The sequence below is a fragment of the Alosa alosa genome, chromosome 12 (genome assembly GCF_017589495.1).
Source record: "Alosa alosa isolate M-15738 ecotype Scorff River chromosome 12, AALO_Geno_1.1, whole genome shotgun sequence".
Classification (NCBI taxonomy): domain Eukaryota; kingdom Metazoa; phylum Chordata; class Actinopteri; order Clupeiformes; family Clupeidae; genus Alosa; species Alosa alosa.
In genome coordinates this window covers 4,847,916-4,874,449 of record NC_063200.1, presented here as the reverse complement: position 1 = coordinate 4,874,449, position 26,534 = coordinate 4,847,916, and the positions used below count along the sequence as shown (strand labels likewise).

At 44.3% G+C, this 26,534-nt stretch overlaps 1 protein-coding gene across 1 annotated transcript in view; it reads right to left on the bottom strand.

The window, feature by feature from the left end:
* myo5b (myosin VB) overlaps window positions 1-26,534 on the bottom strand; it is a 63,220-nt gene that overhangs the window by 4,184 nt on the left and 32,502 nt on the right. Inside the window, 23 exon segments of the mRNA XM_048258769.1 lie at window positions 12-186; window positions 2,301-2,595; window positions 3,347-3,497; window positions 3,893-3,982; window positions 4,816-4,967; window positions 5,418-5,561; window positions 7,162-7,255; window positions 7,785-7,983; window positions 10,497-10,594; window positions 12,310-12,549; window positions 14,143-14,196; window positions 14,689-14,823; window positions 15,189-15,308; window positions 16,707-16,852; window positions 18,118-18,208; window positions 19,009-19,245; window positions 19,611-19,850; window positions 20,590-20,746; window positions 21,550-21,761; window positions 22,184-22,267; window positions 22,269-22,296; window positions 22,957-23,043; window positions 26,247-26,344. Coding sequence (XP_048114726.1) covers window positions 12-186; window positions 2,301-2,595; window positions 3,347-3,497; window positions 3,893-3,982; window positions 4,816-4,967; window positions 5,418-5,561; window positions 7,162-7,255; window positions 7,785-7,983; window positions 10,497-10,594; window positions 12,310-12,549; window positions 14,143-14,196; window positions 14,689-14,823; window positions 15,189-15,308; window positions 16,707-16,852; window positions 18,118-18,208; window positions 19,009-19,245; window positions 19,611-19,850; window positions 20,590-20,746; window positions 21,550-21,761; window positions 22,184-22,267; window positions 22,269-22,296; window positions 22,957-23,043; window positions 26,247-26,344 — 3,327 coding nt within the window.

Below are 26,534 nucleotides of genomic sequence, written 5' to 3'. Positions count from 1 at the left end.
TAGAGCTCCACCTGTTGGACAGAGAGTGCGGAGCAGAGCGTGCAGATGGCCTCAGCGTCCTGCGACGTCTTCTTCTTGACCTGCAGCAGCTGGGCGGCCTGGATGAGGGGCTCCAGGGTGGCAGCTGCACCGCTCTGCTGCAGGTTCCTGCCCCGTAGCCACTCCTCCATCTGACTGATGTTGTACCTGCACACACACACACAGACGCACGCACGCACACACGCACGCAGACACACACAATAGGTTGTTGAGTGAATGTGCATGTGTGTGTGTGTGTGGTTGCAAGCATGCTTGTGTGGGGGTTTGTACTGTACATGTGTGTGTGTGTGTGTGTGTGTGTGTGTATGTGCATGTGAGTGTGTGTGGTTGCAAGTATGCTTGTGTGGGGGTTTGTGTGTGTGTGTGTGTGTGTGTGTGTGTGTGTGTGTGTGTGTGTGTGGTTGCAAGCATGCTTGTGTGGGGGTTTGTGCATGTGGAGTGTGTGTGTGGTTGCAAGCATGCTTGTGTGGGGTTTGTACATGTGAATGTGTGGTTGCAAGCATGCTTGTGTGTGTGTATGTGTGTGTGTGTGTGTGTGTGGTTGCAAGCATGCTTGTGTGTGTGTATGTGTGTGTGAGTGTGTGTGTGGTTGCAAGCATGCTTGTGTGGGGGTTTGTACATGATATGTTCCCTCTCCTACCTTAGCTGTGTGTGTGTGTGTGTGTGTGTGTGTGTGTGTCAGTGCCGGTTCAGACCTCCATGGGGCCCTAGGCAAAACCCTGCTAAGGGGCCCTCCTACCTGAACTCTGAGGGACAAAATGTAACCTTTTTTTTTTATACCTCTGTGCTTACAATACAATCATCCCACCCCATTTTGGATGTCTATAGAAGTTACGAAATATAGTGTTTTCCCCCAAACCTTCACAGCTATAAATGCCCAGTTATAGGGACTTGGCTGTTTGCTTTTGATGTTTGCTGTACATATCCCCTTACAAAAAATAACTGCAGTTTTTTCAAAGTACCATTCATTTATAGTAGGCTACAGTGCAGTAGTGTAGTATTTTCATGTCCAAAATACTGCATTTCTGTAGTAAATTACAGTACTATGCAGTACAATGCAGTTTTTTATGTCCAAAATAGTGCATTCCCTGCATAAGAACTGTAAATAGTTCCTCCAAAACTGCGGTTTTGATACTCAAAAATCTGCAGTTTGACACTTGAAGTGATGCAGTTATTTTTTTGTTAGGGTCTGGTTGTGCTAGTAGCCTACTGGCTGAGGCTGACTGTTCTTCACCTGTACACAACGAATCAAAGTTAAAAGCTTACATTAGGCTATACTTTCCATTTTGCATACGTTCAGTTGTAGGCTAAACCAACTATAGCTTGACTGAAATATTGTAAACATTTACTTTTAAAATGCATGGGAAGAGTGAAATCACCGATCAGTTTTGCCGGGTTCTCGCATGTTTCTGCTGAAAAACTGCTAGTTTCATCCGCCCGCATTCGCATTCAAAAAACAGGACATGCTACTTTGCGAAGTAGGCTTACCGTGACTGGAAAAGGTTAGCAAGCAAGCCGCAGACAGATCAGGGGGATTCACTTCCCTGTTAGGTAGGCCTAGGCTAGGCCAGCAACACGCACTAGAGAGATGCGTGTAGAGATCAAAACACAAGTTTACCCGACTGCTGTTCCCGCTGTTCATTCTCGTGAAATAGGTTACCGTGACTGGGAAAGGCTGGCAAGCAAGCCGCAGACAGATCATGGATTCACTTTCCTGTTAGGTAGGCCTGCAACACGCGTTGGAGAGACGCATGACATCATGGAACGAACACAAATTCACCTGTTTCACATGTTTCTGCTGTTCATTCTCGTGAAGTTTCTTCCGTTTTACAAGCCCTGAATGGTAATTCGGTTTCATGTTCATCTTGTTAATGTATGAGGTACATTTTTTTTTAAAATGTAGGGAATATGCGATTATATCTCATGTTCATCTTGTTAATGTAGGCTACTGTATGAGACACTGTTGCTATAACTGTATACCAGTCTGCCACTAGCTTGACTCAAGGGGAGACGGGAGGGGGGGCCTTCATTAATGTGCGGGGCCCTACGCAACTTGCGTAGTGTGCGTAGAGGGAGAACCGGCCCTGACGTGTATGAGTTCCCCAACCACCATTATCACAAGTTTGAAAATAGTGCGCTATGTAGCCAAGATGCTGAATGATACGAGCGAAAAGTGTCACACTCAACTTTTTATGAATGCACCATCCGAGTACTTTCAATGCACTTTGTTGTGTGTGTGTGTGTTCTGGTCTCTGTCCTACCTGAGCTGCATGCCAGTGCTCCAGGAGCAGACGTCCTTGCGCAGCAGCAGGTTGTTGAGCGTGACGGCGTTGATGTTGTAGCAGAGCTGGCGGATGACCTGCTGACCGATCTCCGGGTCCAGGCCGTGCTCACCCATGGTGCCGTGGAACTGGCCCAGCTGTCGGATCAGCGCCTCCAGCGTGTAGCCGCCCGGGCCGTCCCGCTCCATGTCCATGCTGGACGAACGGTTACGGTAGCCCATGGGCTTCACACCGGACAGACTAGGGATGCTTTCGCTCTCCAACATGGCCGACACTGAGTGGGAGAGAAGTACTTTGGTCATGTTGTCATGTTTTGAGTGGGAGAGAAGAACTTTGGTCATGTTGTCATGTTTTCAGAGGACTGATATAATTAAGTACCATTCTGTAAAACGGTCATGCTATTTTGTTTAATGTTTCTTGTCTCATACTTTGGAAGAATCTGCATACATTTCAGAACTACTGTAAAATAAACGTTGTAGGAGAACGGGAGAGATAATAATGGATTCAGATTCAATATAACAATGAAAAAGAATATTGTGGTTAGCCAATCATCTAATCCCAAGTTGTATATTGATAGACAGCCTAACCAAATCACTTCCCTCCACCCTTTGCTCTTAGCCTATAGACCTCTGAAGTTTGCCTACAAAAAAGCAGCCATCTTTAACATCCGGTATCTGGCAATTTTTCCTATGGGAAAATAACATGGGCATTTTGAATTATCTGACCTGTTAAACTCTCGCTGGGATGAAAAAAGTCTGAAAATGCAGACGCTTTCCTGAACACACTTTTTGTCCTCTGCCTTCGAAAGTGGATACTGTGATCTCCGGACGCGTAACACTTTAGATTTTGCTACCCCAGAGCTAACTTTCAATGCAACTTGCCATAGGTAGTTAGCTTCAATTAACAACCGGATCTCCTTATATGGGCAAAGATGGCCGCTTTGGTTCTTTTTTGTAGGCGAACTTCAGAGGTCTATAGCATGTATTTTTGGACAGTGTCGAGGCCCTGTGGTGTAAGCTCCTCACCAATCATGGGCTGCATGACGCCCTCTGCCACCTTGATGAGCTGCTGGTAGATCTGGATAGAGAGGTCACTCAGCACCTGCCGGTACTCAGCCAGGTCAAAGTTCTTCAGGCAGTGCTCGTTCTGCTTGCCTGAGTTCTGGGTCATGAACGCCTGACGAGGACACACAAGATCAGAAGTTCACTCACACAAGTCTCAAGGGTCATACATCACAAATAGTATACAATACAGCATGCATAAAATACTGTAATGGTGTATATCATTCTTTTATTTTATAATTGAACATAAAATTGTGTACTTTACGTTCACATACGTTCAGTTATAACTACTATGATGCATACTGTGAGTTTTTCACTTTAGAGGTGTCTTTACTTTCAGTATGTGATTTGTCCAATCAGATCTCACACACTAACCACACACACCCATACACATCTAGACAATCACACACACACACACACACACATAACAAAGCAAGCCGTCTGTGTGGTCTCCTGGTCTCCTGTTTCTGTACTGGTGTGTGTGTGTGTTGTGCGTGGGTGGTTTCTTACCTCATCTCCGCTATACTGCTTCAGACAGTGCAGCAGGCGGCTAGTGTTTGCCAGCCAGAATGAGGTCATCTCAAAGTCATCGTTGTTTCTCTGGGGAGGCACAAAAATGCACCAAACACACACAGAGGAGGACGTGAGACGGCAGGATGTCTGTTGCCTTTTGCAGCCTCATCACTACATGCACACACACACGCACACACACACACGCACGCATACACACACACACGCACCGCACACACACACACACACAAACACAAACAACGACACACACACACATACGTGCACACACACACGCACACACACACACGCACACGCACACACACACACAAACACACGCAAATGCCATATGCTAGTGTCCATACTTATATGTTTAACATCCATGTGCATATGCTAGTGTCCACACTTATATTCACACACATGCAAACGCATACATGCACATTTCAATACACACGTACACATGCATATGCTGTCCACACGCACACGTGCGCTTACACACACACACACACATGCACTCTTGCAAGTAAGAATGCAAAAATGCACACATGCCCATGCATGCTTGCAGATATGCAAACAGTCGCCTCTGAAGACACAAGTAAACAGTGCAAATGTACCATCACAAGCAGGTTAACACTTGCACTTGCACACACTCTCTCTCTCTCTCTCTCTCTCTTTCACACACACACACACACAGACACACACACACACACACACAAATAAACAAACATGCAAACATAAAAATTTTCCATTCTCCTAGTCCCTTTTAATCTGGTGAGATTAGCTAGAGTAGCTAGAGAGAGAGGACACATGCGTTGGTGGAACTAAGTACACTGAGAGAGGACACATGAGTTGGTGGAACTAAGTACACTGAGAGAGGACACATGCGTAGGTGGAACTAAGTACACCGAGAGAATGTCCAGTGCTACCTTGAGGACCTTCTTGATGGCGTTGATGGTGGAGGTGAGCAGCGAGTGGACTTTCTGGTCGTCGTTCATGTAGTCGGCGTGGCGGATGCACATGAAGAGGATGTATGCCGGCAGGCAGGGCACCGTGCCCGACACAGTGCTGGGTGTCATGTCTGACAAACAGAGATCCACAGAGCAGATAGAGAGAGAGAGATAGAGAGAAAGAGAGGGGGGGACACAAAACTTAGCCATGGCACTGATCCAATGAAACAGTCCAGCAAAAGCAGCTCACAGTGAATCCACTTTGAACCCTCAGGCCCACAATTTCAGTGGCAAAGTGCAAAGTCAGGTGACCAGCTAAGTGTCTTGTGTTGAAGAACTAAAGCTGTGGTATAGCATGTGGGAGGACTGAGCTGACCCCAACCCCCTTGTTTGCACTTACAATCTTGCTAATTCAAATCTTGTATTAATGTTTTTGTTTTGTTTTTTGTTTTTGTTTTGATCTTTAGTTGGCCTTTTGCACTGTGCCTGTCACTTATCCTTCAGAGAGGATCAGAATGGGTCAGGGGACTGCACTTGTGCTCGGACTGTGATTTGTCATCTGTGGAGCGGTCAGTGGGTACCTGTGATGAGGGTGCGGATCAGAATGGCCTCGTCCTCCTTGTAGTACTCCAGCATGCCCTCGAAGTCCTTCTCCTTCCTCTGCACGGTCACCTGCCGGGTCAGCTCTGGACGGGCCTTGGAGGCCTGCTGAGTGGTCTGGCTCACTGCACACACAGATCAGCAGGGCTCAAAGGAAAACCACACGCTACAGACTACATGACTTGACTCGAGTCACATTTTTTTAGGACTTGAGACTTGCTTGATCAACATGTATAAAAGACTTGACTCTGACTTGCTATTCATGACTTGAGACTTGACTTAGACTTGAGACAAATGACTGGAAATTACTTGACTGTTTATTTTTTCATAGATAAGGAGTTAACTTTACGATTTTAGAAAATCTGCTTAGGTGCTGCTGCATGCGTCACATGAGTGAACCTGGAGATGTGACAGGTCAGGACAGGTGTAACTTGAACTGTTTGAATATATTTTCATGGATTTGATGTAGCTTACCCAATATTTGAGGCATATTGTCAATAAAAAGGCTATTTGAAAATAGGGTCTACTTTGAAATACATTTATAAGCTTATTCATACATTTCATCTTATTATAAGGGCAAACCGCTCAGATGTATGTGGCTTGAATGTCTGTTTGTTACAAATAAACTCCAGCAGTTCATAACTAGCTTATTGTAGCCATTTTAAAAATGAAATGTGGGTAAATCATCATTAATTTGTAAGGATTTTGGCCATGACTTGACTTTGACTCTGTTTGACCTGGGCCATGACTTTGACTTGACTTGTTCTGATTGTCACAAAAATGACTTGGTCTTGCTTGAGACTTGAAGGTTGGTTAAGACTTGAGACTTTGCTTGATCAACATGTATAAAAAGACTTGACTCTGACTTGCTATTCATGACTTGAGACTGGACTTAGACTTGAGACAAAATGACTGGAAATTACTTGACTGCCATTTTTTTCATAGATAAGGAGTTAACTTTTAATGATTTTAGAAAATCTGCTTAGGTGTTGCTGCATGCCGCTACATGAGTGAACCTGGAGATGTGACAGGTCAGACAGGTGTAACTTGAACTGTTTGAATATATTTTCATGATTTGATGTAGCTTACCTAATATTTGAGGCATATTGAAACAATAAAAGGCTATTTTATAATAGGTCTACTTGAAATACATTTATGTTTATTCATATACATTTCATCTTATTATATAAACCGTTCAGATGTATGTGGCTTGAATGTCTGTTTGTTACAAATAAAACTCCAGCAGTTCATAACTAGCTTATTGTAGCTTATTTTAAAATGAAAATGTGGGTAAATCATCATTAATTTGTATGATTTGGCTATGACTTGACTTGACTTGCTTGACCCAAGCTATGACTTGACTTGACTTGCTTGATTGTCACAAAAAATGACTTGGTCTTGCTTGAGACTTGAAGGTTAAGACTTGAGACTTGCTTGTGACTTGTACATACAGTACGTGACTTACTCCCACCTCTGACATGCACTACAGCGGCCAGTGGAGGAGAAACCAGCACTACGTGGGATAAGTCTCCTCTGTACTGTGTCTCGTAAAAAACAATTCTGGCACTACTGACAACCCCACAAAAAGATCTGAAGAGAATGAAGGAGTTGAAGGCAAACAATTAACCTTTTTCTCCAAACTGTCCAATCTCCCATCCATCCATTCATCCCTCCCTCCATCCCTCTATCCATCCCTCCCTCCCTCCCTCCCTCCATTCCTCTTACCCTCCAGCTCTTGCACTTTCTTCATGTAGATCTTCAGCTGCTTCTTGAGCTTGCGTTCGTTCTTCTCCAGCTTCTCCATCAGCTCCTTGAGGTCCTGCAACCCAGAGCAGACCCGGCGGCCCCATCACTGACCGAATCACTGACCACATCACTGACCGCATCACTGACCAACCCAGAGCAGACCCAATGGCCGCATCACTGACCGCATCACTGACCAACCCAGAGCAGACCCAGTGACCGCATCACTTGGTCAAGGGCACTTCAGCCGTGCCTACTGGTCGGGGTTCGAACCGGCAACCCTTCGGTTACAGGTCCGAAGTGCTAACCAGTAGGCCACAGCTGCCCCAACTTTGTACCCCAAAGAATAATACACTCTTGTTATTTATGATACAGCTCTTCAGAACGCTGCAGAAGGTTCCATTAATATGAAGGCTCGAAAGTCTGTTAAATAATGGATAATGTATTGTCCGTCGGTCATTATCAGAAAATAATCCCAGACAGGGCAAACAGGACATTATACCTTACAATACTCTCCCATCTCTTTATCTCTGTCCATCAGAGCATATGTAGCCCCCACACACACACAGTCTTCCTTCCCCGTCACCATCTCTCTGGAGACTCACCAGGTTCTCGTTGGTGAGGCGTGTGATTTCCTGCTGGACGCTGTACTCCACCTTGTCCTCGGGCGACAGCGCCATGATCTGGTTCAGCGCCTCCTGTTTCTTCTCCAGGTCCTCGCGCAGCACCTCGATCTGGGTGTGCAGCGCCACCAGCTCATCCTTGTGCTGACGAGACTGGGACTGGAGCTGGGCCTCCAGCAGCCTGAGACAGACAGAGAGAGAGAGGGAGGAAGAGGTGGAGGGAGAGGTGGATAGACAGGCAGATCATTGTGTTTTTGTGAGAGAGAGAGACAAAGAGATAGAGAGAGAGGGAGAGAGAGAGCAAGAAAGTTCTTAAGAGTACAATATATGTCTCATTCTAACATTAGATACATAGTAACACTTCCAAACATCAGCTGTATTAAGTTTATGTGTGAGTGTTCCATCATACTAGGAAGTGAACAGAGGAAAGGTAGAGAAGCTCTTGCAGAAAGAAGAAGTGAAAAAGAACCACCTGGCCACCTGCTTTAACCCCTGGTATGCCAGACCCAGCTCTCCATCTTCATTCAAATAACCCCAATCCTGCCCTTTACTGCCGTCACCGACACACAGAGAGAGAGAGAGAGAGAGAGAGAGAGAGAGAGAGAGAGAGAGAGAGAGACATGGAGAGGGAGACATGCAACAGGAAAGAAGTTGGAAAAATGCAGCATTAGAACACGGCAGGTTAGTAACAGAAACAAGTAGAGACAAGAGAAGCATGAAAGCCCTAAAGGACCCCAGTGGAGCTGTACGAGACAAATAAGCAGACTAGCCCATGAGAATCCCAACAGGCCACTTGTATTAGAGCAGCCCATTAAAGAGTATTGTCTAAACCAGTGTTTTTTAACTGGTGGGTCAGGACCCAAAAGTGGGTTGTGAAACCGTTCTGGGTGGGTCGCGGAGCTTGTGGTAAAAAAAACCCAAAAACACATATTTTAAATTCTACCTTATCCGATCTCATATCAGACCTTTCAGATCGGACAAAATGGGACAGAAACCCCAGTGTGTGGCGTGCAGTGAATTGCTGGCACATGAGAGCATGAAACCATCAAAACTAAAATGACACATGGAGACAAAGCACCCTGTCAAAAACAAACAGGCCGAGTGTTTTGAAAGGTGACCTCAGGAGTTGAAGGCTTCACAAATGTAATGCCAAACATCACCAGGTTCCAAACAAGTAAGCCTACAGCAATTCTGCTTGTCTTATCATGTAGCTCACAGTATCTGTTGGCTTGAACGCTAAAAATCCATCCATCCCTCCATCCCTCCATCTCCATTCCTCTCACGACTTTATGAACATGGGAAATTGTGGGTCCCACTGGTCTAGACCACACTGAAACTCTGCACTGAATTAAAATGGCATTCATTGTAAGTGTAACTTTTCCAGATTCACCTTCGTTAGCAGTAGCATCACTGATTCACAACTGTGCTACACAGTATTTCCCAAATAAATAGCCTACAGTTCTTTCAGTGACCTCATGCAATATACATTATACACAATATACATTTCTACCACTATAGATCACTAGGGTGACGCTACTCGTAACCTCACGCTGCTGTTCTGACGTGTCCTGTAACTCTAAGCTTTCTCACTAGCGCTGTGGGCCAGGAAAGGAACAAGGCCGACAGCGGCAGCACCCCCACAGAGAGAGAGAGGACGGAGGGAGTGAGAAAGCTGAAGAAAAAGGAAAAGAGGAAGGAGAGAAGGAACACATGAATGGTAAATCAGCGGCGGAGAGAGAGGAGGGGAAAGGAAGAAGCATTTGTTGCGGAGAGTGGAAGTCGTGGACACACAGATGTATTTCCTTCGTGCAATCTGCAACTCATCTCGCTGCTGTCAGTCTCTGGGAGAGTGAGGGAGCTCCAGTGATGGGCACTCTCAATACCATGAATTTAGAGTGCCAGTGATCTATGTCCAGCCTGCACCTGCCTCTGCAGCCTGCAGTCTGCCCAATGCATAATACGGTCTCACAGAGGGGAATGCAAATGCCATGCATAGACCATCAGTCACAACAAAACACAGCTAATGTGGTATGCTAATGTGGAGATCAATCAAACAGATGAGAGACAAAGCTATTTTAAGTTATGTCAGTTACATAAACCACGAACCAAAATGCTGAGGTGAGGTGTGAGTTTAGCATTACTGTGAATTTGAAGGGAATTTCCTATTCAGGACGGTGTGATGTCACTCATACATCTGAACCTCTGAGTGCTTCTGGTCTGTGACGACTGTGGTAGGATTGGATACCTCCATTTATGGCAATACTTTCATAATAACGCATGGATTTAACATTCAGGCAAGTATAGCATTGTGTCTAAGAGTATCTACTGTACGAAGCTAATATTTGATAATAACTAAAGCCTGTGTTTTCAATGACAAATCCTTGCCAGAAAAGGAGTAAACGGTCATCGCTGCTAAGGAAGTGAGTTAATTTCTAGTTATGAAACACATGCACGGTGAGTTAATTTCTTATAAGTTATGAAACACATGCACGGTGTGTTTACAATGAATCAGCCTCATGTGGGACTTGTGAGTGTAAACAGGAGCCCATGGCAGGTCCGTGCCCTCTGACTCAGACAGAAACCCTCCCCTGGCATCCATGCTTGTTGCACAGGAGCTCCAGGCAGCAGCCGAGGGGTTGCTTACAGTAAGACGCTGAGGCTCAGTTTCACTCTGACTCGTGTCCCCGTGCTCACCCCTTGGCCTCGCACAGGCCGTTGTAGGCCTGCAGGGCCTCCTCCTTGTCCACAGGCTTCTTGTTGTTGCTCCATTCGGACTCGTCATTGGATTTCTCCTGGGAACACAAGACAAACATTGGCGGATATTAAAAACAAACACGACACGCATTATAGACTGATCCGGGCTATAGAAGACTAGAGAAGAGCTAGAGTTGGTGAACAGGTCTTGGACTTCCTCAAGCGAACGAGCATCAGACACATCTGCACGGAGATGGCCCTGTGGGAGGGAAGCTCTGTGCTGCCACCGGCGCCTGCTACTCGCCCGTCGGACACCTGTCCCTGCTGACACCTGTCCCTGCTGGCCTGCTCTGGCTAACGCATTACTGCTCTTACACGTGCCATCGGCTCACCGGCCACCCACGTCCCAATCAATCAGCATCAAGGGGGAGGGGGGCAGGCCCTCTTAAAATGTCAGAGTCTGACACACACGGGCCTCAGTCATCACCCATTACCACAGGTGAGAGAAGATGGAGAGAGAGATAGAGAGACAGAGATAGAGAGATACAGAGAAAGAGAGAAAAACAGAGAGAGAGAGAGAAGGGGAGAGTGAACAATCTGCGCGTTGACGCACGAGTACTGACAGGGGAAAGTACCGCACACAGGGGAGAAGAGAGGTAGAGAGAGAGGAGAGGTAGAGGTAGAGATGAGGGGATAAGGGAGAGAGCAAAAGAGAGAGGGATTAAGAGAGGTATAGGAGAGAGGAGGGAGAGGGAGCCAGTAGAGGGTAGAAGTGAGGCAGGAAGAGCCAACGAGAGGAAATGCAGAGCAAGACTGAGCCACAGCATCTGAGAGAAAATGACAGATGGGGGGGAGGGGAGAAAAAAGAGGTAGAGAGAGAGAGAGGGATATCAGAGGGAGAAAAGAGAGAGAGAATGAGAGAGCAGAAAAGAAGTGTAGAGAGAAGGGGAGAGATGTGGATGAGAGAGAGAGAGAGAGAGAGAGAGAGAGAGAGAGAGAGAGAGAGAGAGAGGCAGCTGGTAGGGGGTTGTGAGACCAAAAGAGCCAAGGAGAGGAAACAGAAAGCAAGACTGAGCTAAAGGATATGAAAGCAAATATCAACACAGATGGGCAGATTCACCGACATACGTACAGACAGACACATGGGAAGATAGTTAGACAGCAGACAGACCATCAGACATGTCAACAGACAGACACATTAAAAGCTAGAAAGCCAGACTGCATGACCAGATGAGGAGACAGATAGTGTAGATAAATTGTGTAACTGAGAACAGGGTACCACAAAGCACAGATACAGCAGATGGACAGGCAGGAAAGCAAAGGCTCACACACACACACACACACACACACACACACACACACACACACACACAGTGTGGCGTGGCTGTGGCCTCTGCTGGCGGTGCTGGTTTTGTGCAGCAGGGCTGCTGTGTGCTCACTGAGAGAGATCACATTAGGAACTCAGGGCAAAATGCCAGCGCTTCCCTGCTAGTTTCAGATCTAAGGCGACAGAGGGTGACTGAGCATGCTCATTCTCAGTGGTGATTGATGGGAGATTGAGTCTTTCAGGGGTAAAATTCTCCATGGCATTCACTCATATTACTGTATATGGGAAAGCAGTTAAAGGAATGTCCATGTCAGAGATGGCGCTAGTTCATTTATCAGGGGGCTGAGATGACTGACAGATGGATGAGAGTGTGATGGTACATTATATCTCTGATTTATAATACAATTTGTGTTATTAGCATTGTTGTTATCATTTACAAAAGTACAATAAGTACAATACCCCCACACACACACACACTGCACTCACGATGTGGTTGCTTGTGTCAGCCTGCTTGGAGCTGGTGACGATCTGTGTGCGCAGGATGAGCACCTCCTCCTTGCGCACCTCCAGCTCCTCGTTGGCGGCCCTAAGCTGGCTCAGCAGCAGGTTGTAGCCCTCCTGCAGCTCGTTGGAGTCGTTGCTCCCCGACGCGCGGTCCGCCACCGCCTTGCGCAGCTCATTCAGGTCATTCTTCAGCTTCTTGTTCTCCGACTCCAGCTCCTGCCTCTGTAGGTGTATTGGGGGGGGGGGGTTTCAATGTGAGTGCAATGAAAAACAACTTATGTTTAATTCTAGTAGTTGACAGAATGTCTACTGGAAAGGGCTTTTCTGAGAGGGCTATGATTTTACAAGAGAGATGACAGCTGGAACACTTCAGTGTTGGCAGGAAGGACTTGCATGCATGTGTGAAAAATATGTGCATGTTGAAGAGAGAGAGAGAAATAGGGGATAAATCCATGGCACCCTAAAGATATTTTAAATGACTCACTTCAGTCTTACAGGCTGCAGTCAACATCTGAATCATTCAAAGTCTGACTGCGGCACAGTTTGGCCTGTTTCTGCTCACAGTAGAGATCACAGCCAGCCTGACACCAATTAAACTAATGCCAGGGATGGAAATCTTTTCTAATCTTTCAAAATAAAACATGCCACTTTTTGGAGCAAAGAATTCCATTTTGAATGTGTCACTTCGTAAATATATTTCTAACATACAATGAGTATGTACTGTAGGTAAGAGGTCATTATTCTCCAAATGGAGTGGACATTGGACTTGTGCACCGGTCAAACTCGTCCATCCAAAGGCCTTTGGACAAGTAGAAACGTCATGAATGATGGCTTTGGCTGATGTTTAAACAGGCAAAACCAAACTCCGTTTGTGTTTGAAGTGACACATGTTTCAGTGCATGTGGTGTAGAGAAACTGGGGAATTTTACTGCCTTTGAAAAATTTACATATGGGATTTAAATAGTTTTAAGACGCCTCATTCAACGATTCACTATAATCTATAAGTATATTTGCGGGAACATTTTATCTTGATTACATTAAAAATGAAACTCTCATGCATATTTAGGCCCCTGTGAAAAGCTCTTGATGAAACTCTCAGAAACTGTAAGTGTTTCAGAACAAATGTTTCAGAAATGTTTATGCAAAAATTCCCTCGAGCTCTTAACTGAAGGTGAGAATAGTGTAGTTCAGCTATTAGTTCAATCAGAAGTACTCTTATGTAAGAGCTCTGTGCCTACAAACACTGTACACTGATAACACACAGTATAACAGGTTTTGAAAACGTACATACATATTTTAAAGTGCTTGCCGTAATCTGTAATGCAAGACTCAACAGCCTGCAGTCCTCGGTTATCTCAAAAAACAAACACCTGCCCATATTTAATCCTTTTGTTTTGTATGTCTTTTTTTACTTTCATGGTGAGCTATTTTAAAATGTTTTGCTATCTTACTGTTTTTTTTTATATTCTTTTTGTCTTGAAACGGATTCAGTTGCTTGCTTCCCTAGAGCACTTTGCAAACAGTGCTGCCCAAATAAAAGTGTGATAAAAAGGCATCATTAATATTTGACTGCATCTAAGAGAGTTATGTTCGCGCACTCACCTTAAACTTGTGAGACAGAAAGGTGAGGAGCAGCAGAGAGAGCAGAGTGTAGAAGAAATCAAGGAGCACAAACAGAGACATGGCACCCAGAAGAAACTGTGGCCACACCACTCACAGAGAATGAATGTGTGTGTGTGTGTGTGTGTGTGTGTGTGTGTGTGTGTGTGTGTGTGTGCACAAATTAAGCCAGGCACAGGTGAACCTGGACTCTACCTTGAGAATGTTGTAGTCGGCATTGGAGTCGTCCTCGGAGGTGGAGCCTTTGCCCTGGAAGATAAAGCAAATTATGGGTTTAGATAAACACAGAGATGCAAAGATGTTGCAAGATACACTGATAAGCAGACTAGCATTGCAACAGTTTCTAAGCCCTAATGCCGATCCAAAAAAGGACATTTTATGGCAGAGATTCAGCTGATGCCCTAACTTGGAGTGACTGAAGAACTTCACTAGAGCAATGCACCTCAAACAAGGCATTTAACAGGCTTGCATATGCACATTTTTTAAATATCAAACTAAAGACTATGTGAAATGGACATAGAGATGCAGACAACAAAATTCAGAGAAAAGACTGTATTAATCATGGCACACCAGTGTCTGAAAGCTCATAAAGGAACATTAAGGCATGGCTGTAGGACCTGGAATATCTATATATGTGTGTGTGTGTGTGTGTGTGTGTGTGTGTGTGTGTGTCTGTGTGTGTGTGTGTGTGTGTGTGTGTGTGTGTGCGTGTGTGCGTGCGTGCGTGCGACTAGGACCAACCTTGCGTCTGGACAGCTCCTCCATCTTCTCCAGGCTGCTCTGGAGTCTCTTCCTCTCTAGCTCCAGCTCCCTGACACGCTTCTGGAGTTTCATGAACAGGCTGATGTCCATGGCTGCCTTCTCCACGCCTATGTCCTGCACAACAGCACGCCACCACGGTAAGGCTACGTCTCTCGTTCTAACTGGGCTTTGCCAGTTTGTGGAGTATAACCTACAGTGCTATGTTTGGAGCGTGTGACCTAATTGTGGTCATTTCTGGTTCTGGTTCAGCTCTAGTGCCCAAAGTGCTATAATCAGCTGATGTAGTTCATAAAAACAAGTTTAGATTCTGTACTCACACACCCTTAAAAAACATATGCTTGCTCTATGGTCCAATACGCTATGGTAACGGGATCTCAGTTCATAGCCTTCAGAGCATAAAATGGCTTTCACCATGGCCCATCCAAGTGCCTTGTTTAATAACAGCTACATTTGCACAACTGACAGTACTTAGTCCTTACATCCACCAGCTGCAGCGCGTCGTCTGTGTCGCCCACGTCAGACGGGGTGAAGGAGGGGTAGGGCGAGTCTGAGCCCACGCTGCTCTGGTTGGACGGGTTCCTCCGGTGCCCTGGCTGGAACTGTGACGAGAAGTGAATCAGTGACCTCCAGCCCAACAACAAAAACATGGCGCCTGATTTTGGATACTTGGTACTTTTCTGGCAGAGGAGAATACGGTTTTGTTCAGGGCTAGCATTACTTTGATGGATGTTCTCACACTCTTTATGACTGGAAAATGCTCTAAAAAGGATTTTTCAGCTGAGCTCCACATGGGGTCATTCCACGTCAGTTCAACCAGGGCCCACGCACTTAGGTCTCAAAAAATTCTGAAAAAATTACCAGGTGTACCTATGTTACCCAGGAGACACACTGTAAAATTACTCTTATGTAAGATCAATACTTTTCAAGATACAGCCAGTTTTACAGCCAGTTTTTCTTTATTCTCCATGATCCCTTCTTTTTGAAAAGACCAATTTGACTTGTCTTATGCAAAACTTTCTTTTTTATTTTCCACCCTGAACATGGGCAAAATGCCCCATTGACATCAATATGTTTTATATAGAGTCACCACACTGCCACCTGTGGTTGTATAGAGTAACCTGTGGTAGCTCTATACAAAACATATTGATGTCAATGGTGCATTTTGCCCATGTTCAGGGTGGTAAGTGAAAAAGAAAGATTTGCATAAGACAAGTCAAATTGGTCTTTTCAAAAAGAAGGGATCATGGAGAATAAAGAAAAAAATATTTAAAAAATCTTTGTATATTCCCACAAGGTGTTTGGGTGCTCTGAAAATGAGAACCAAAATGATTTTTTAGACTTGTAAAGTCTGCTGTTCAGACCCTGAAGGAATTTATTTTCTGTTCATTGTTTTTTGTGAAAGTGTTTCTACTTATCTCAGTAAGGAAAATAAATCAAGAGCCTATGTCTTCTGAAGGCTTAAACAGAGCCCAGCCAAAAACTCCAATAAAATTTGTATCAACTTTGAGGGACAGCTATGGCCATGCAGGATTATCCAGACCAATCGTGACGATTTTGATACAAACTATTCCTATTTATGTACCACCATGCAAAATTTGAGCCTCCTACATGGTTTAGTTCTTGCGCTGTGGGCTTGTGAACTTTGACAAAAAAAAGAGACTGGACAAAATCGACACCCCCCTCCCCCTGTAAAACTGGCTGTATCTTGGAAAGTATTGATCTTACATAAGAGTAATTTTACAGTGTGTCTCCTGGGTAACATAGGTACACCTGGTAATTTTTTCAGAATTTTTTGAGACCTAAGTGCGTGGGCCCGTTGAACTGACGTGGAATGACCCCATATCAAATATACGACGGTCACAGATGAGGCCCTTATGAACCTTTTCTAGAAAATGTTTTGTGGTCCTGTTTTCTACTGAACTCTCCAAACTGACGGGCACATATGACATATTGAGTTTAACATAAGAGCCTGATTTGTTGTGCTGATTGCTTCACACCTTGGCCAGAGACATCTCCTCCTGCAGGTTGTCATATCTCAGCTCCAGGCGTGAGTACTCCTTCACCAGGTTCTGGTAGCGCTGGCGCTCCTCGTTCAGGTCTGCCTGAAGACTGCTCTCCTTCTGGGACACACTCAGCTGCTGGTCTGTGACACACACACACACACAGACACACACACAGCCACAGACAGACACAGCCACAGACACACACACAGATACACGGGCATACACAGAGACAGAGAAGTTAGTCACTCATCTCAAGGGTAAGACCTGAGTCAAGCTCTTTAGAGAGACTGTTCTCACATGATTTTTCTAATTCCTAATTTAGTTTTAGTGGTAATCAGATACATCTAAACATAAGGGCTTTCTGAGCAAAAAGGCCTTTTACATCACTTTACATTTTACAATACAATTTGGCAATTAAAAATGTAAAATGTGTACAGTAAATAGAGTTTTAATTAAAAGAAGAATGTGATTAACTAAGTCATCTATTACATTACTCCACATAGTCCCTCCTCTCTTTTGAACTCGTCCCTCAGTGTTCATATTAACTGATATCAGTTTCACAAGCCCTGCCTCTCATTTACAGTCACTATTACATTCCTCTGACCCTGTAGAAACACTTATTACTTTCATCATCAGATAATCTTTCATGTGCGGTGATACAATAGCTGTTAGGACATGGCTATTTTATGAGCTGACTTTGTCCACTCTGATTCCCTCTCGGGCCTCACACCATGTCTGCACACTTCCTCCAGTGGCTGAGCATGCGCCAAGAACTAAACAAGAACTACTTTTTTTTGCCCTAAGGCAGATAGGGGCTCCATTGTCAGTGACACACAAATTTAAGAAAATGTCCATTGTCAAGCTTTGTGAAATGTATACTAAAAAAACAACAACAATAACAACCGTCTTACGCAACAAGATTTAAGAGATTAAAAACTGGATAAATTTGTCCTAACACTACTATCGCATCGTAAACTACCACTAACAGTTGTGTGTGGGACCTTTCTGGAGGCTTAACTGTGGGTTTCAGGAGGTTCTTTTACCCTCTTGTGAACCTGCAGAAGACAATAGTCTGCCTCTCGCTCCCACTGGTGAAAGTGCAGTTTCGCATTCCTCCGCTGAAACTCAATGCACTTGCTTAAAAGGCCTCTCTCAGCCCCACTTCTGCACACAAATCCTCCCCTTGTTTTGTGGGAAACTAAACTTGCCCACCCCTCCGGGCAGAGGCAGCCTACATAGTGCTGAGACACACACACACACACGCACACACACACCTGACCAGAATAGGTAAAGTAAAAGCACTATTTCTGACTGTGATACGATTGTGACAACACAGACTGGCTTCTAATAGAACTGAGGGAATAGTACTGTCCGGCTGGCAGACTGATACGGTGTCAGCACTAACCTGAGCTCTTGGCCTGGTTCAGGATCATCTGGTTCATCTCTTCTTTCTCCTCCTTCAGCAGCACATTCTCCTTCTCCAGCTCCTCCACTCTCTGATGAGAACAAACGAGCGAAACATTAATCATGATAGGTGACATTTTGAAAGATCACAGCTCATCTACAATAGAGGATGCATGGATAGATCCATTTTGAAGTGACAGCGGTCAATCTGATATGTTTACCTGTCCAAAAATAAATCTTGATCCTGAAGCCTTTGTACACCTTGGGTGAAAACACCCCGTTGTATAGTTTTACACAAAATGCAAAGAAATAGCCTATAGAGTTTCGAGGAAAGCGGACTTCTGCAGGTCAAGGCAGATGAGTTACGGTACTCCAATCTGGAGCACCCACGGTATTGATATCATCGGGGGGGGGGGCTTTCAAACAGAGGCTGCCTTGTACGTGGCTCTTCAATTGGGCCAGACGAAATGGCAAAAGTTACGCAACACTGTGTCGAGCTGTGCAAAATGCCCTCACATGGCTCTGAACCATGTGAATATCTATGATCAGTAATCGTGTTAACTGTTCTCTGCCTCGAAGATTTTCCCTTTGGAGATAAAACGGCACAAGTTGTACATCAGATTTCGTTCCAAAGACACGGTGATGCTCAGTGTGCACAAAATACACATACGGAAAACGTGTGCTTGCTGCCATGAGAGCCACTAAGACTAGACCACTGTACACAAGACTACGCCAAAACTACTGGGAGCTTACCATATTGATTTCACCCATAATATCTGTGCAACATGTACGCTGCATTTCACACATTAAACATCACCAGTGACGTTAACCTCCACTCTTGTTCTTTCTCTCTCTCTCTCTCTCTCTCTCCCTCTCTCTCTCTCTCTCTCACCTGTTCCAGTCCAAATTTCTCATTGCTGTGCTCCTCCTCCAGATGCTTCCTTTGTGCGTGGGCTTCCTCCAGCTCCACCCTCAGCCTTTCCAGCTCATCCTGGAGGGTGTTGATCTGCGTGCCGTCGCCCTGGCGACTGCGCAGGGTCTCCAGCTCCTTGTTCAGCTTGGTGACCTCGGTATTCAGGGAGTTGTTGGTGATGGTCAACTGCTCTGCCTGGGTCTTGTACTCTTTGCTCTGCAGACATTGAGGGAAAAAAGTGTTGATATGAGGTGTTCTTAGCCAACGGCGGGGGAGATGGGTGCTAAGATGCTTTAGCATTCAGAAACATTCATCAAAACATTCATGAGCAACAATGCAGAGTCCTGTGGGGGGATTGGGTGTTGGGTGAATTGATTGGGTGTAGCGTGGGGGGGGGGGGGGGGTTATAATATGGCAAGTAGAATGCTAAGTAGAACCTCAGAGACTTCCCAAATTAACCCCTTCAAACAAAATTTGTTTCCAGTGGTGACAATAAATAAATGTCACCGAAATACACTCTTCCATGAGAGGAAGATAAAATCACAACACATGGACCCTGCGGGGCCGCTGCTGCACTCTACCTGGTCGTCCACCTTCCTCTGCAGCTGGACAATCTTGTTCTCCATGCCCATGTTGAGCTTCTTGAAGTGGTCGGCGGAGCGCGCCTCGATCTTGAGCTGCTTGAACTGTCGTTTGGCACGCATCCGGCGGAAGGCGCACTGGATGATGATGGCGGCGTTGCGAGCCCGCCGATACTTCCTCCTCTGCAGCCAGCCGAGCACATGCTTCTGGATGATGGTGGCTTTGTGGTGCAACATGAACTGTTGGAAGTGGACACAGACGGACAAACAAGCAGGCCAATTAGCTTACTGCGCAGGGCTACGATCGATGGAGCAACCTACCCTACTGATAATGCAATAGTCATTCCTGATCAAGCACAGTAAAATATAGTGTTGTGCTACCTTCTAAAACTACAGTATATGTGGGGCAAGATGTCAAAGGAGTTGAGACCACCTCTGTGTCCTAAACTCACTTCACTTCTAAAGTCAATTCAAGTCATTAACTTAGCCTAATTACACATCTCCTAATGACTCATGGTGAGTGTTCCCTAATGACCCAAGAGCATCGGCAGAGATGGCATTTGCACAGATGGACATTGCAAGGGCCATGCAGTGATATACTCTGGGTAGCAGTCCTGGGGCAATGTGAGAAGTAGGCAAAACCTAAACATGATGATACACAGAGCAACTTTTTGAGCAATGTTGCTGGGCAACCACATAACCAGTTCCATGTGTTCTGATTGGATGATCATGAAAATGTGCCTCCTGATGATTAAAGTTCTTTAAAACAAATGGTGCTCAATATCAATGGGAACATGCCAGAACCACCATACTTAGGAACATTGCCCAGAAACATTGCTCAATATCACACCATACTTTGCTCAAAAAGTTGCCTTGCGTATCATCAGCTTAAGAGAAGGAGCACGTAACCAGTATACAAACAGACTCAGAGTTTGATGTAGAATCAGGTTTCCTGTGAGGGTAGAGATGACTGTCGTACCTCGTGGTAGAGCCGGCGGATGAACATGCCCCGGTAATAGGCCTGGATGGTGACCACAGCCTTCCGCGTCCTCAGAAAGTCGCGGCGCACACGCACCATGCGGTACTGTTTCTGGCAGATCAGAGCAGCCCTGGTCAGACGCAGCTGCTCCAAATACCTGATGGGACGGAGAGACAGAGAGGAAGTGAGGGAGAGCGGCAAATAATGAAAATAATGGGGGAGCAGATTAGATAAAGTGGAAAATGGTGGAATGGAGACAAAGACATTACAGACAGATGGAGGAGACAGATCAACAATAAATACAAATAAAAGGATTTTAATTCCTATTATTATTATTAATATTATTATTATTCGTTGTAGAAAAAGTAGTAGTAATAGTAGAGGTAGTGGTGGTAAGAGTAGTAGTGGTAGCAATAGTAGTGGTGGTAAGAGTAGTAGTAGTAGTAGTAGTGGTAGTGGTGGTAAGAGTAGTAGTGGTAGCAATAGTAGTGGTGGTAAGAGTAGTAGTAGTAGTAGTGGTGGTAAGAGTAGTAGTAGTAGTAGTAGTAGTAGTAGTGGTAGTGGTGGTAAGAGTAGTAGTGGTAGCAATAGTAGTGGTGGTAAGAGTAGTAGTAGTAGTAGTGGTGGTAAGGGTAGTAGTGGTAGTAGTGGTGGTAGTGGTGGTAAGAGTAGTAGTAGTGGTAGTGGTGGTAGTGGTGGTAAGAGTCATAGTAGTAGTAATAGTAGTAGTAGTAGTAGTAGTGGTAGTAGTAGTGGTAGTGGTGGTAGTGGTGGTAGCAATAGTAGTGGTGGTAGTAGCATCATCCAGTCAGACCAAAACAATACAATTTGATAAACAAAAATTAAGATCAAAACAAAGTTATGACCTACATATGTAACAATACGTGTTACATGTCTAATCTTGTTAACTGCATTATCAGAACAAATGCATAAAGGTGTACTATAAACGCCCCGCCTCACCTGCGTGCCAGGTAACCCCGTCCGTATCTCTGCAGGGTGATGATGGACTTGCGGATTTTCCTGTAGCGGATCCTCTGTAGCCATCCTCGCACCGTCTTCTGGATTTTGATGCAGGCGTTGCGGAACTTGTCAGCACGGAGCTTCTCCAGGTAGGCCACTTGCCCGGCCCTGAAGAATATCTTTGTCTTTCCAAACTGAAACTTATCTGTGTCCTGATGGGGCATTTAAAATATATATATATTACAGCATGTATATCACCACAAGTTTCCACATTTTCCTGTTATTCTTGTGACCAATAACGCTGAAGGTGTTGTTCTAAATTTCCCTAAAGAACAGTAACAACTTTTATTCTATGGTGCGCCTCATAAAGCATATGACAGGAATATATATTCTAATATTCTAATTTTCCACTTCGTTCCTCCGAGAAACCACATTACTGTTCCCTGGTTATAGTACTTCTGTTCAAGCACTCAAAAAAGCATATCACGGCTGCAGAAAGCCCAGATAAAAAAGTAAACAACATACAATACAGGAATCCAGAAAACAGCCCTACTGCCAGTAGGGACAGAAAGTACAAGAGAGGAGTTTGACACAGATCCACCATGACAGACACAACAGACAGCACCATTCTCACCTTGATCAAAGTCTCCAGCAGATTCTTGCAGACCTGCTTCTTGTCCCCTATGGCCATGTCCCTCTTCTTCATAAGGACCCGGTATCCGGCTGAAGAAGTCTGAATACGTCCACCTGAGAGGGAGCAATGTATTCTTTTCAGTAAAGGACACTCCAAGGAATCCATTTCTGCCCGTCCACAGTCTGTAGCAGACGTCCTTCATTTTGGTGGAGCTGACCAAAAGCTAATCAAAACCCACTTGCAATTTACTAGGCGTTAAGATTCATACTACAAGAGGATGCAGACTGGGACTGGGACTGGGACTTCTGGGAACAACAACACAGACTGAAGAGAGCTACTATAGTCATCATCGCCTTGGGACGGCACTCGCGCCTGACTCTGACTGCCTAGGAGGAGGTCTACTTTTCTAAATGCTGCTGTTGTTGCACCAGTTTATGACGACCACATACCACATTGGGCCAACAACACACCATATGTCTATCCTCAAGCTGCACTGTGTATCTGAGCTTCCTCTGTGCCATGCATACTCATAACTGCACAAATCCCACCTCATCCACACGGAATTCAATGTCTCCTGATCAGCAAAACAATACACTTACACAGACAATATTACACATTCCTCTCTCTCAATTGGACTTGTTTTTACCTCAACAATACAAAACACCAGGGGAAACCCAAGGCACAGTGATCAATTTCTAACTCCCTGAAATTCAATCATTTATAGCACTGTGTAGCTGCTGCAGTGGCAGTAGTGTTTATTTAACACTCAGTACCTTGATGGGTATCCAGCAGCACTGATACGGATTGTCTCCAGGACACCGCATGCTCGCAGTTGTTGGACGGCCCTCCTAGAGTCAAACCTGTGGGGAAACAACACACAGATGCATCACATTGTGATAAAAAAAACAGCATAATTCATTATTAATGAGCATAAATCCTTATTTTGATATCTCTGAAGCAAAATGTATGGCATGCATCAAAATGTAATACAAGATACCACTTCAAAACGTGGTTCTAGTGCTGTTTCACATGTATGTGTTGACTGTCTTCCTACCGTATCTTCTTGGTTAGCATTTTACACGCCTCCCCTGAGAAAGGCATGGGGACGGTGATGTTTTCGGCCACTCTGCCTACTCTGTTCTGACTACAAGCATCCAGCGGCAAGCACACAAACAGCCCTGAGCCTGTTTGGCTCTCGGCCCCTCCTGACAGCATGTGACTGGGGCACCTCTTGCAATTTGTTTCTCATGAACAACCTCTTGTTTCTCAGGAATGCGTAGCGAAGATGCAAACAAAACAAAAACAAGGGGCCATGCCTTGTTATGCTGAGAAATGGGCCTTTAACACCACAGGGCCAGTCGATTGGGCGTCTCAGGTGACAATAAAAGGAATGACCATAAACCTCCTTTGTGTAGATGGTGGTGCATTATGCTAAAATGTCATGGCTGTGTTTCAATCCCAAAAAGAAGACACTAAAATGAATGTTTTTAATAATGTCTACACTGTCATTTATTGTGGGAAGATTGATGTGCACCTGTGTTTGCATGCTCTGTCTCCAATCTTATCACATTAGGGTATCTGAATAATCTTGGTAAACATTCAAAAGCTGAATGAGAGATAGCGGACACGACAACTCATACTGGAGCAAGGTAATCCATCACATACTCTGAAGACAATATTTACCCTCAAGGGGCCTCTTAAAAATAAACCACAGTTCAAATTTAACAAAGTCAGCCAGTTCAAACCAACTCTACCAACTCAGCCAGCATGATTCTTTCCTTTAGTTGTGAGCCATCCACTCCTGATGATGTGTCATTCGTACATCATAATCATTCGTACATCATGTGCTGCTATTATATCATGCCAGTGTCTGCAATGTGGACTAAATATAACCAGATCACACACAGTGTACCCAGAGTGAATCAGATTAACATTAGCTGACACTAGGGCTGGGACAACGCGTCGACGTAATCGATGACGTCGACGTAAAATATGAGCGTCGATTCGTCAAGCATTACATGTGCTGCTAAATATTTTTAATTTTACACCTTCAGTGTTTTCCATTCGTTGACTAATCTGTGGCTGGGCACCACGAAATCAAAACCGGCCACCACACATTGATGTTATGTTATAGTCCTACTATTTAAATTAAAGATAAGATAATTTCATTGAGCTGCAGTTTTTACTCACACAGCCTTTCCTCGCCCCGCCCGCTCTCTCTCGTAACGAGCCCGCTGCTCCTCCTCTGCATGCGCATTTAACTAATTATTCACGATTGTTCAAGGATTGTTGTTGCCACATAGAAGCACTGCATAGAACACAGTGGGCTAAATTGCTATTAAATCAGCTTAGCATCGTGACCATGCTGCGCAAATTTGTTCAAAACTGCAGCATTAAAGTTGAGGTAAACTCTGCTAAGGTCTTATCACAACATAGTACATTGAGGAGACTAAACTAAGTTAAGTTACAGTATGCAATCAAGCAGTATTTCAAAGCTAACATTAAAATACTTTTTGGATGTCAAGTTTAGCATGCTTACTTGCAGCTGCTTGTATTCGTTACTCAGGCTCATTTTATTGACTCCGAATGTTTGCAAAATCCCGATGTAAATGGAAAAGTGTTTTCCAAGACTCAAAAGTGCTTGTCCAAAGGAGAAGTACGAACCGTTATTTGAACTAACTACGTTATGAATTGCGTCCACACATCAGCAGCCTTTTACAGTTTTTCTCAGTCGCTTTGGTGCTTTTCTCACATCACTATTAACATTTGCACAGCAGTTAGTGCATTTCTCAAAACAATTAGTGCAAACTGCAAAACCTAGTGGATAACCTGCAAAAGCAGGTCACTTGCTCAAAATGGAAAAAGTCCATTCCTCAAAAGCAAGTATTTATGTCAATGAAACGGCCAGTGTCATCAAAATGAGAAGTCTTGACACCATCGTTTATGAACAAGATAGTCAAATGGCTTTGTCATGTATTCATTATGGCAGTTTATTCTCTCAGTGTTTTCCCATGCAAAAAAAGGTCAGAACTCGGTGACACTACCTGAACATGCTCAAGACAGCACTATACAGTACTTGTACAGCCATTTGAAAACTACAGTAAAGTTATAAATTGCTGTAGTTAGGAGAGTAAGTGAGTACAAAACACTGATGTACATTTCACATTTTTACTATATGCTCTTTGCAAGTCTACAGCATTGTGATAGAATTTGATAACTAGTTCACCAATTTTGTATAATGACTCAAGCAATGAAATGAAGACTATTAGTTTTATTGGGAACGACTTTTCAGCATTCATAAGTATAGTTCATTTTGACTGACATGACAAAGCAACTGATACATGTCCAAAAGCATGTGCAATTTGTTCAGAGGAAGGAGAAATTGCTACTATGATGTGCACAAATGACTAAATGTTGTGGAGGTTGAACTAATAGTTATGAGAATTTTCATTCTGATCTGAGAAAAGCACCAAAGCGACTGAGAAAAACTGTAACTGTTTTTAATGTTAATTGCAAGGATTCCCACACAAACGTCTTAAAATGACAGGCACTCAATTAGACATACACTACTGAACTTTATTGAATGCTACCTCTGACTAAGAATGCATTACTTTGCACTTGTATAGCCTTTTATTTTGGAATCTTAAGAGCAATAAACATATATTGCAATGTTAAAGAATTCATGTTTTTTCATTCATATATGTAAATAAACATGTATAAGTTGCTATTAGTGAATTAATTGGGAGATAATTGAATCGAAATCAAATCGGACAATAGTTAGATTAATCGATGCATCGAAAAAAATAATCGCTAGATTAATCGTTTAAAAAATAATCGTTTATCCCAGCCCTAGCTGACACAATAAAACACTGGACACTCTGTTTCAGTTCACTGGTATACACCATCCCAAATCACATAGACCTGCTGATACTATACGTGAGGGCAAATTCAGGTCTCTCTATGCATCAGGGCTTCCCACATCAATACCTTGAACACACTGAGAGTGCATGAAATTAAAAAGATTTACTCCCAGATGAGCTATCTGAACAAAGCTGATACTTACGAAAAGGCTTCTTTGAAGTCATTGGGTTTGATGCATCTCACATAGTGAGGGGTGGTGGCATTCAGTGTGTCCATCAGAAGATGCAGGGAACTGCGGAACTGCACAGGGGAAAAAATATTACAAAGAATAAGGCAAGGCCCTTCTTAACGTGCATCATATTGTAATGGCCAACAGTTTAGTCTTTAAGAATGACTAAATGTATTGACCCTAACAGGGCATTGAAGTTTGTAGACCATTAACTTTATGTGCCCATTACCTCAGGATACATCAACGGAGATGATGGAACAC